This window comes from Schistocerca gregaria, chromosome X, assembly GCF_023897955.1.
Source record: "Schistocerca gregaria isolate iqSchGreg1 chromosome X, iqSchGreg1.2, whole genome shotgun sequence".
NCBI classification, from domain to species: domain Eukaryota; kingdom Metazoa; phylum Arthropoda; class Insecta; order Orthoptera; family Acrididae; genus Schistocerca; species Schistocerca gregaria.
This window is the reverse complement of record NC_064931.1, coordinates 695502104-695514937: the sequence shown is the minus strand read 5'-3', so window position 1 is coordinate 695514937 and position 12834 is coordinate 695502104. Positions and strand designations below refer to the sequence as shown.

Below are 12834 nucleotides of genomic sequence, written 5' to 3'. Positions count from 1 at the left end.
ACATCAAAATGTCATCAAACTCACTCAACACTATTCAAACAATGAAAGCATTAAATATGGAGTGCCACAAGGTTCAGTTCTGTGACCTATTCTATTCCTTTTATATGTGAATGAACAAATTCTGCGAGATCATCATCAAGTTTGCTGACAATACAAGTGTGCTAGTGAGTAGGAAAGACATGGAAATGCTCCAGAAGTCTACAACAGAGACACTGAACAATATTGAAAACTGGTTTAGTCACAACAAATTGTTAATAAATATAAGTAAGACGGTGACACTAAAACACTACATGCTACTTAATGAGAATATTAGAGGGATGCTGCAACAAAGATTCTCTGAAAACTGTGTATTTTGCCTATATATACTCAAAACTGAAATACGGAATTATTTGCTGTGGTAACTCTTCTCTTAGCCAAAAGCTCTTTAGGCTACAAAAAAGAATTATACTGTAAGAATAATGGTAGGTTGTAAAATTGAACACAACCTGTAGACCTTTTAAAAGACTAGATATCCTCCCAATTCCCTGTACATATGTGTATGAGATAACTGTGTTTGTGAAAAAATATTCAATGAAAAAGCCCACTGTCTTCCAGAAAAATGAAAATATCCACTCCTGAAACACCAGGCAAAAAGGAAACTTTCATTTAGAACCCACCAACACCACCCTGAATACAAAAGGAACTCTGGATTATGGGAAAGTTATTTATAATAACCTTACCCCACAAATTAAAACAATAAATGACCTGGCAATTTTGAAGTCAACGGCTAAGGCATATTTGACTCATCACTGCTTCTATAGCCTCCACAAGTTCCTTCAGGAAGTTCACTACCAATTTGTGTCTTTGCCTTAGTGATGTGTCATATAAATGTTACTACAGATTTAATTATCTACCATGTAAATGTTGCTGTAATACAAACATTACTTGCATTAAAATATCTAGTCAATTTTTTGTACAATATTTGCTCTGTATATTGTAACTCAGTGACCATTTAATGTAGAAATAATGAAATTAATGCAAATTTAATATAATATTTTGTTATGCATTGACTCGTCAAATGTCTGAATGTACTCTTTGTGTATATGTGATTGCTAGGACCAATAAAACTCAACTCAACTCTAGAGTATGTTAATTCAAGTGGGAAACATGCCTCTGCAGAAACATACCCAGACAAAGACTGTAAATGTGGCTTGCACTGTTTTGAACATTTGGGCGATATGAAACACGGGGCACATATGCATGATATGTTCTGGTCCACTGATGATTTTGGCCAGCAAAATGGACAAATTTCAGGGGTGGTTCATGAAATGAAAATCAAGAAATAATGTGGAAATACTAATTCAGAAGACAGGCATAAACAACATTTACATTTTTACTAGACCAACTTGAAGGTATGTACTGAAACGTAACAGCTTTCTTCTTCTTTGAAGTTTCTTACCACCAGATTGTCACTCATATTAATTAACTGAAAAGCTAATAACATGTTAACATAAAGGCTAAGCATATCAAAATATGGTCAACATAAATAATGCTGCACTTTTGGAACTGTTATGGTGAAATAAACCTGTAAAAAGTATTCCTTATGCCTCAAGTCGACACTGTAATTGGTAGGAATGTTTGAAAACATGCTATTTACTTAAAATCAGTAAAATACGGTTATGATCATAGTCTATGACACATATCTGAAATATGATGTTATTTGTGTGTGTGTGTGTGTGTGTGTGTGTGTGTGTGTGTGTGTGTGTGTGTGTGTGTGTGTGTGTGTGCGCGCGCGTTGCGTGAGCCTGTCTTGCCCACCACAGTTATTTTAAGATAATAGATCAAAACTTTCTAGAATCAGGTCATTCTTTTCTCCCAAATGAAAGAGACTTTAGTAGTACTGAGTCTGTTAAACACATAGCCAAACCTCTATTTTCAGTAGACAATTATGTGGATCTCATAAAACACTGCAGGAGATAGAAACATTTTACAGTAAAAAAAATGAATCAATACAATGTGTTAATTTTCAATGTGCAAGGAAACTGTAGATAGTGAAAAGGCACAATGACTGAAAATTAAATGCATGAAATTTGACGCACATCAACCATTTCGCTACTGACTAAATGAAATACAAAGTTGGAAAATTACTGACATTTCACCAGTGAAAAGAGGCAGAAACACTATGAAGGTTAAATCTGCTGTTCCTTCCAACTGGTTTCTGGCACTAGCTTATCAAGAAGCGGTTAAAATAACTATTACTAAATATGAGCACCTAATGTCTTTGTTATCTTATATTCCATGAATTTCACATAAATTTTTCCAGAATTTGGAGGTGGAAACTTTGCAGCAAGAGGGGGTTTGGATACGGGACCACATATGATTTTTCTAGTTTGACCATAAAAATTTAGAGCCATAATGGGCCATCTACAAGTGCATGAAATATGTACTACTGTGTACCATTATTTTTAGGACAAGATATTTGTTTTTTAATTTCATGTTGCAAGTATACTTTCACCAATGTCTACTTTACATAATAATGTTAACAGTACAAGTAATATGCATTCAACGAAGTATGTGAGGCACTAAACTTTATGTCCATTTTTCTGTTTCAAGGAAGTGGCATTTAGCCCACTCAGGCTATCAGCTCCACAATTTGAAGCTTTCAGCAGCAGAGATGTGTACTATGAAAATAAGCATGTTACAATAGATTTATTTTGGCAGTCTTATGAAGGTTTTTGCTGCAGAAGCAAATGCACACAGAATACTTTTGGAAAATAGATGTTACAAGAATTTCATCCTTCGAGTAATACATTTCAAAACCATGTTTCTAAACTATACCTTATAGGAATAACATTGTGAACAAAGAACAGAAATCTCAGTTGTTGGTTAGTAACCATCTGTGAAAATGCAATCGTCATTTCATTGTACCCACATTTGAACTTACAAACTGTTCAGCATTTGTTTGCCTCATGAATTATTATGGTAAACAACCTATTGCCAAAAACAAATATTAAAATACCAAGTGGACCCTTTCAGCTCGTGTAAAACTCAAACTTTGTAAAGCCTCCTGAATGTTGCCAACTGCGGGACCAAGCACTGTTTGTTGAGCATGTAGTGCAGCGCTGCCGTTGCCAGGCAGGCCGAAATCAATTAATCGAGCATGGTCGAGGGGTTAAATTTATTTACGAACGCAATTGTGGCTGTTATGACATTCTAAAGCTGAGTGTGTAATGGTCTTTTCATTTTGCCTGTCTGCAACTCGATGTGCTATCTTTACACTCAGCAGCAAAATAATTCCTACCTAACGCATGTAAACACTGCACTCTATTAATCACTGTGCAGGCATTTGTGTTATTTCTCATAATATTAAGTTCACAGATCCAAATATCTAACCAATGGATTTCCTGCCACCAGAGGGGTCAAAGTTCCTAGTAACCATTATGCCCAAGGATAGTAACCCCAGCGGACTCTAAAAATTATACCCTGGCAGCTCCCAGAAGGCGAACTGCCTGTGTCAATAACCAGTAGACTGCCAGTTACCGGGAAATGCTGCGAGTTATGGAAAACATGGAAGCTACAGTGGTATGACCAAGTGCTCAAGTCTGCAAGCGAGGCATAATACATCGTGGAAGCGAGAGATACTGTCATACTAGTGACAAAGTTTGGTTGGTTGATTTGGGGGGAAGGGGAGAAAACAGCATGGTCATCGGTTAAATCAAATTATGGAAGGATGAGGAAGTTGGCTACGCCCTTTCCAAGAAACCATCCCAGCATTTACCTGAAGCGATTTAGGGAAATCATCGAAAACCCAAATCTGGATGGCCGGACGCTGTTTGAACTGTCGTCCTCCCAATTGTAAGTCCAGTGTGCTAATCACTGTGCCACCTCACTCGATATATGAGGGTGGTTTGAAAATGTCTCGGAACAGAATAGAAAGAAAGTACTTACATCACTGAAACTTTTTTTTTTATTTTTCAATGTAGTCACCTTGTAGATTAATGCACTTAACCCAATGATATTCCAGTGCCTTAATCCCATCTCAAACATGAGTTTCCTCCAGGCCTGTAATTCTCCGTTTGAAGTGAATCTTCATCCACCAAGAAAAATTTTCAGTTTTGGGAAGAGATGGAAGTCTGACAGAGTCATATCAAGTGAATAAGGTGGTGTGGCAACAATTCGTACCCTAGTTCGTGTTATTTTGCCATGGCGATGGCATGTGTGTGGGCGTGCAATGTCTTGATGGAAGATGACTTTCTTCATTGCTAAACCTGGCCTTTTTTCGAATATCTTTTGTTACAATTTGTCCAGGAGGTTACCATAGTACTCTCCACTAATTGTTTTTCCAGTGGGGACAGTATAATGAAGGGCATTCGATATGGATTTCTTGAACAAATGCTTTACAGATGATATGCCACACTGAACTGAACTACAAGGGACATTTGTTAACATTATAGCAATGGTTTTTTAATCATCAACTCCAGAAGTATGAGGGATCAGGTAGAATGACAAAGGTGAAGACGTGATGAACAATGAAGTTCAAGATTTACATAAAGTGCAGAACCATGTGGATGGATAAGAATACACGTGACTCTCACTTATAAGATGAGCAAAAGAATCGATGCACAGAAAAACAGACCAATATCACTTACATCCAACAGCTGGAAAACCCCAGAAATAAAGCTCTAAAAAGAGCATGACCTACTGAAAAGAGCCTTCTTTTGGAGAACTGGAATGGATGCAAGAAACCGTACTTGTCTGGAGGTAATCAAATACTTCAACATAATAGACACAGATTCCATCTTCTTTGTTTATAAAATAGTGTTCTAACACTACAAAACTGTCAACACATAACCAAAATAAGACCGGAGACAGTCATGAATGTTTTACATGTAAAACATAAAACTGTGTACAGGATGGCATATATTAGTGACAGTAACACCATGTGTGTAATATCAATTACGACCAACAGCATTCTACGTTTATTCACAGATGATGTCTACAAAAAAAGTATTACCCCTGGGCGATAGTAAGGCAATGCAGAACACTAGACAGTATTTCACCATGTTCACTGAGTGGCAGCTCTGTTTAAATGTGGATAAATTAAAGACTGCCACAAAAAACATGAAATAATGCAATCTTAGATTAGTGGTAGAAGTCTGGCACCTGTCGTCTTTCACAAACAACTACATGTAATGCTATACAGTAACATGAAACTGAACCAGTATTTGAAACCAGGAGCAGAGAAGCAAAATGCGAGTACTGAGGGAATCTTTGGTGCATCTGATAAGGAAACAGTGTGATGCAATGGAGTGAAATCCTGATTAGATGCTGTGTCAATTTGATGAGGAGTGCGACAGCTAGTGGCCACAATGTGGTTTGCTTATTTAGAAGGAGTAAATCAGCATGCATCGAGCAGCAAGCAGCTTGCTGTCAGGCACATGTTCTTCAGGAAGAGGTGCTCTACATCACCCCAGAAGATGAACTGTCAGCAGATGGGAGAGGGAAAAACCTTGTTATTGTGAACCGTGTGAACTGTGAAAGTGCTAAAAAATAGTGACTCCCAGAGAGACTGGAAAATAGTGTGGGGCTATTTTGTGTTGTTCACATTAGTCATGATATTTCACAAATGAATAAAGATATTACTCAGCAAAAAATGGCAAATTAACGATAAAGTTGAGATGGAATTACTGACCTCTGAGCTATCTAACGTGGTCAGCAGTTAAAGAGTGACAACTAATCGAGAAACATTTCACTACCACATCTTGAAATTATTGAACTACATTTAATAAAACTGATATAACACACAGTCAAGTGTCAACAGACAGAACTCTGTGACAGCTATCTACATATAGACTAAACTGAATTATTTACATGTTTGCTTAACTAGCAAGAGACCATCACTAACTACTTTTGAGAAGCTATGCAATTAACAGAATGTCACACACAGCAGCATGCATTTGCATTGAGACCTAGATATTAGAAGAAATATAAATGTCTTCATTTTTATGCAAATTAAGATAAAAACTTAGATGATGTTAAACATGTATCATTAATATCATCAATTATGTGTGAACTTGAATGTGATGACCAAATAAGACACACTAACTATTGAAGGGCCTTAATGCTGGGGTGAAGCTAGGCTCCAGATACTAAAAGTTGTTGGTACAGAGGATACTCAATCAGTGCTTTGATGGGAATTGGTATAACATAACTGTAGTGAACCAGTTAAGCTCAGCTGGTCCAATGATCAACAACTCTCTGCACACATGTCTAAGGATAATAAACAATTAATTGAAATTTAATGCTCACATGTGTTGACAACCAAAATTTGAAGCCAGCCCTACATAACAATTATTTAGGAACATTTACAGACTTTTTGATGAACAATGCTTTCATGAGCAGAATGCGATGGTGCAAAAAATCCCTTTGACACAGAGGAACACAAAAACATTAAATAGTTATCCATTACATCAAGTTCCACTGTCAGGCTAAATGGGTCAACATTAAGAAAAGCAATCTTTATTTTAAAACCCAAGGTATGAGCAGAATTGTCACAACCACACACAAATGTTCTATCCTACAATATTGTTTCAGCATCTGATGTCCTTATGAACTGATTCTGGAAGTATACATAAGAAATCAAGAAATATGCTGCTAAGATCAGAACATGCTTGTAAGGCCGATATGACAGACAGGTACAGTTTATTACTGATACTTTATGCAGATGTACAACAATTCTACTACCTACACCATATTTCTCACCCACAGATTAAGAAAATAATCAAGGTAAAGGTTCATACAGACACGACTTATGCATTTTCCCTGCTCACGTGGGAGTTACATAGGCAGGACAACAACACAATTTTGGTATGAAGTGACTTCTGCCATGCACTGTAGGGTAGATGGTGGGGTACGCATGTAGATATAGGTATTTTCCTGATATCTTAATATCTGTATGAATCTTATGCAAGTGCTTTCATTGCATTTGTAGCCAACATTGACAATTACCACACTTTTCATTTTGAAGCAGAACAACTTACCCACTGTGCTCTTCTGTGGATGCACTCCTTTCACATTCAGTATCAGCAGGGGCACTTTGAGCAGAAGCTTCATTTCCACCACCGGAAGTCTGTTCCCTTTCCTCGCGTCCGGTCTGGTTTGGATTGGGAAGTACGTGGGGGCCATCACCTCCTCCAGGATGAGGGTCACCGCTTCCTGCAATTAGCACTGGCACACGAGGAGTTTCTCCAGCACTGGTTCTTGAGGCAGCTGTAGCTGGTAACGTGGATGATGATTCACTCTGAGCAGTGCTGGACAGAGGCTGACTCGATGAAGCTGACGACTTATTAGTTGTAGGTACAGTTGAGACAGTGGGAGATCTCATAGCAGTGGTAGTTGCAGCACTTGTGGGAGTTGCAGATGCTGATGTAGTAGTAGCTGGTGTGCTTGTGCCAGCTGTGGTAGTTGTGGTTGAAGGCAGTGATGTAGCAGTCTGAGAACTAGAAGTGGCTGTAGAGTTTTCTGTAGATGTTGTTGCCACGGTACTTTTTTCACCATTTTCGACAACTGGCAGCTTTGGTTTGCTTACCATAACAACAATGAATTTTTTCTCATCTATATTGTATTTGGACACGGGATCATCGTCATTTAGTAGTTTCCCTGGAAAAAAACAATAACAGACTCAATATTTGCATGAATTTCATTATTAATCACATGGACTCAAATGTATACACTATTCCACAAAAACTTGAACTTTGTGTAAAAACGTTACTTCAGCAAAAAACTGCGTGTTTTTTTTAAAATAATCAACAAGCTAATCAATGGCTGAAAAAAAGTATTCGAACATTTGCAACCTCATCAATATCTTCATGAATATGTTTCGATCACAGTGTTTTTTTTTACAAAAAAAGTGTAATTTTGTCTATCAATGAACAGGGAATTAACAATCAGCTAGAATTACAATTATATTAGATGCACAAGATGAAAGGAATGTGCTCTGCAATTAATTAAATATCTACCAAATTAAATTTCATCCCTATGTAGCACATAATTTTAAGCTATCTGATACTTTCAAGAACACTGATCTGGATTTCATTGTCATGTTCTGTTCACATATGTACGACACACCAAATGATGGTAAGGTGTAAGAAAAACTACAACAGTTATGTCTTTAAAACTCATTCAATGTGTGGCAGAGGCCAGTTCTTCTCATTGGCAACTGGTAGAGGAAGCTAAAAATACCAGCACATCTCATGGTGTGTGTATGCTCACAAAATGAATTGTTCTTGGAACTGACCACTGAAGCTCTCATTTCTTTAAACCAGGTCTCTGAGCCTTGTGTAACTACTGGGCTCACATTAGTTCTTAGTCTTGCTCTGTGAAGGCAAATGCTGCAGTATTCCCCCATATAACTCACAAGTTTGTGAAGTACACGATGTGCTGTCAGTGTAGCTTGGTGTGTAGAACACAAAAAAGTAACAGAGGTTAAAGCATTTCTGGAATGTAACGGGTCTCACATAATACTTGGTACTGAAAGTTGGCTCAATGAGTGAAACAGGGATCGTCGGGACAAACCCAATGCCCACTTCTGTTTATTAGCCCCACGAGGTGAGTAGATTACCCATATTCATTGTGGAGAATTTAAGTCTACACACAAAAGATTAACACGTCATTGACAAAGAAGTCATCAGTGACTAGCACAGGCTCAGATTGAGTAAGTACGGAGCAGAAAACCGATTGAGTTCTTTTAAAAGGAAAAATTCCAGCATTCACGTTATTAATGGAAAACCTGAATCTGGACAGCTGGAGAGTGATTTCAGATCCACTCCTCCCAAGCTCAGTTCCACAGTACCACAACCACTGTGCCATCTAGCTTGTTGTACATCAGCCAGACAAAATGTAAACATGACGAACATTCAAGGGAAGATCCCAGAATTACTCTCACTTGTTAACACCATTAATGTTCACCCAGTGCTTGGAATGGAGAACTAGCAGTAACCAACAATAAAATATTGGGAAAGATAGATTAATACTTAATGTGCAGAAGACACATTAAGTTGCAGACAGGCACAATTGAAAGACACTTACACAAAGCTTTCAGCCAGTCTTCGTCAGCTAAGGAAAAGAGAGAAATGTACACCATTCATGCACACCAAGCAACAACACCTCACACACACACACACACACACACACACACACACACACACACAACTACTAAGCCCGGCAACTCGGGCCAGAATGCCAGGCTCAGCTGCATGGTCGTGTGTGCGCGAGATGTGCTTGCTTGATCGAAAATGACCAGAAATAGAAGATGATCCAAAGAAATCCAATACATTAAATTCCAGTGTTGTGTCACTGAAGACTGCAATGATTCTTTTCATCATCTGATAGACACAAAAAGGATGGAAGTAAGTGATTATGTGGTGTTAAAACAAATGAAATTGGTCAGAATGACAATTTCATGGCCAGTTGGCACAACAATACTCCCTGCAAAATAATTCTCAAACATTTCTCAGAAAACGTATTAGAACATAATTTGGAAACAAATCCATGACAGAAGTAAATTAAATTTGTTGGCAATAAACAGTCATAACAAATTTGAGGATTACCAGAGGCTGAGATAAGCATTTATGAAGCAGTTCAGCAGTAACAGTAACGGTAAAAATAACAACAAAACAGAAGAGTTAGCCCAGTTATTAAACAAGTTTAGAAAGAAGGCACCCTTTTTTCAAAATGGGGCAAGAATTTTTTAATTCAAGAAACTGTTTCAAGTCAAAGCTGTTGTGAGAAGGGGAGGTTGCTGGAGTCAATCAGTGGAGTATAGCAAATGGGTGTAGGGCCACACATGGTCTACTGCAGTTGTTATGTGTGTGAGGACTAGGCATTTTTCGGGTAAACCATGACAAGAGGTTCTCTTCCTTTAAAAGATTTAAAAAAAAAAAAAAAAAAAACTTTCGTCGTACCACTCTGTTGCCACGTATTGTGCAGCTTACCACTGTGTTAGCTAAAGCAATAATGAACAGGAACGGGCTCGCAGTTATAATGAATACTTGCCATGAAGGACAAGAAACTCAGTTCTATGACTTAAATATTCTTCAAGCCACTCACATACGTGGGTAAATATTGTGTGCGCTCATACTTTTGTTAACAGTCTGCAGTGGCGCATGGTGTCAAATGCCTTCCATAAATCTAGGAATATGGACTCTACCTGTTATCATCCACGGTTTGAGGGATATAGTGTGGGAAAAGGGCAGGCCGAATTACACACAAGCACTGCTTTCTAATTCCACGCAGATATGTATCTAGAAGCTTTCAGGTCTCATGTAAATTTATTATATTCTGAATTTGCTCAAGAACAGGGTGTTTTCCTTTGTTAAAAATATGGATTGGATTGTTGTTATTCTGATTGATTATAACATTTTAATAGCATTTACGGTCAATTTTCTCACAAAATATCTGTTATTTTTATGTAATTAAATCTTAAAAATCATTAAATATCAAGATCTGGTTTCGTGATCAAAGATGCTCTGTTACTGGTTGATGCTCTGGTGAGTAAGACAAAGCTATACACGTATTACTGGAGCATTAGCTGAAGTTACGAAGTTTTTATGCACTTTCTCCATAAACAATTGCTATTTAGTGATGGAAAACATAATTAAAATTTTCAAGTAACAATAGAAAGGAATTTTGTGTGTGCTGGTAGTGGAAGCCCTCTGAAAGTTGATGTATTTATGCTCCATCCATTTAGAGCAGCAATATTTGTAACAACAGATACTCTTTTCCCTGCTCCCTGCAACATCATTTAACTCACTCAAAGTCAAGAACTGTAGAACTTTTGAGACTGGATCCATATATTATAACTAGATGTTGACTATCAGTCATGAGCTACAACCCAAAGTGCAATAAAATTATTCTTGGCAAAACTTTGTGTGGATTTGTGCTGTAGAGGATACTCAGCAGAGATGCTGCATCCAGTAGATGTTCGGTGGCGCAGCGGATACTGTGTGTGACTCCAGATAAATAACACATGTTCGAGTCCTTGAGAGGTTATATATTTTAAAATTTTACACAAAATACAAAAATTGCATTAGCAAGGACTGATTGTATCAGTTGTTTCAATTGTGGGATGTGTTATGTACGGCTTCACATTAGTCTTAGTCTGAGAATTGGAAAACAGAGGATAAATGCATTTACTTTGTGGACAAATAATTCACTTTTTTGGGGTGCATTGCTTGCAGTGAAGATATCACCATATGCCTACAGAACACTGAAGTGGAGGATGTTGAGGTTATACGGAGAGATACAAAGTGTGCACAACATGCAGGTGACACAAACGTAAGGGCTATGAAGTTTACGAATTTAAACTAAGGTTAACTTCTGAAGCAGACTCACTTCATTTTTACCTAAGACGATGAAACTGGAAAATTTTAAACAATACGGATCCTAGCTGGACAGTACAAATAAAAAAACATTGTTTCTAATAAAGTAAAAAGTGTATTGTCACATTAACTTGGAAGTATCATTTTGAACATGACATGCATGAGCAGAGACTGCAATTGTAAGTGCACGTAGGCAGCAAGGAAAACACAATAATATTCTGTTTGTGATTGGTGTGTTGCAATTTTGTTTTCATATGAGAGGACTGTCATGTTTTAAAAATACGTTAAAGTGTTCTTACAGGTTAGAATCGAATGGGTTAGAATCGAACCAGTGATCTATGGGGGTCATCATATAAAATTCGATGGTCTACCGCTCAACAACTGAGGTACCAAATAACTGAGATGTAGCTGGGTAAAACAACAGTTTTCACTAGGAGTTAAATTTAATTGAATGACACTATCCTTTCATGTAACAGTGGAAGAACATCTCTCTGACGCAAGTTAATGTTAAATTCACAGTGCAACACATTTTTAATTAAGTTAGTGAACTTGTGCATCAATGTGGTGGCAATTTGCCGGTACAGTGCAACCATATTTTATGCATCTTCCCATTCTGTGGAATACTCAAAAACAACTTTTCAGGAGTTTTTATATATGTACATGTACAGTGCGGTGCCACACATCATTCGTAACCCATTTTCGGCAACTTAAATTCTAAAAGAAGACACCACTGTGAATTAACACTCTGACAGCAGAAGCAGCGAGCTAGCCAGTGAAATCGCAGGCATCACATTACTCAAATGGAACATATTAGTGGGCATTCAAGTTATTTGAATTCCATTTCCGTTTTTATAAAAGAATACTGAAATTCAAAAGGAAAAAAAAAGCATGGTAGGAGCATAAAACGACATACTCAATCATTTAAGTCAATGTCCAGAAAACTGTCAAATACCCTATTCTGCAGCAAATCAATATTCAGGAAACTGGTCTTATTTTGCAGATCAAGTCTTTCACCCTTCTTATATATAAAAGCCATCTGAGCTTTATTTCAAGTAACATGGGACTTTACAGTCAGTGAGAGATTTGCAATAAATGCACTATCTGTAAAATCGAACTGGGATTCCGCCTGGACCTGACATCTTATTTGTTTTCAACCCTTTCAGTTGCTTCTCTACACCAGCAGTGTTTATTACTATATCCTGTGTGACGTCAAACAACAGTATGTGTGTACAATCCTCTTGCACAAATAATTCCTTGAACGCAAAATGTAGAATTTCATCTTCCCTTTTGCTGTATTCTATTGCCACAACATATAGGCAACAAGCGATCAGATTGATCCACTTACTAATTTTACACAGGACCAGAATCTTCTTCGGTTCTCAGAAAGGTCTCTCACTAAGGTACAATAGCTGAAGTTTGTACGCTTCACACATTGATTTGATTATAAAAATACTAATTTCTACGAACTTTTGTCTGT

General features: G+C 37.4%; 1 protein-coding gene across 2 annotated transcripts in view; it reads right to left on the bottom strand.

Moving 5' to 3' along the window:
* The window catches only part of LOC126297724 (UV excision repair protein RAD23 homolog B-like), a 146538-nt gene that overhangs the window by 107450 nt on the left and 26254 nt on the right, over nt 1-12834 (bottom strand). For both annotated transcript variants that reach the window (XM_049988865.1, XM_049988864.1), the window contains exon 3: nt 7020-7638. In XM_049988865.1, the coding sequence (XP_049844822.1) occupies nt 7020-7638 (619 nt within the window). The remainder of the gene's footprint in view (nt 1-7019; nt 7639-12834) is intronic.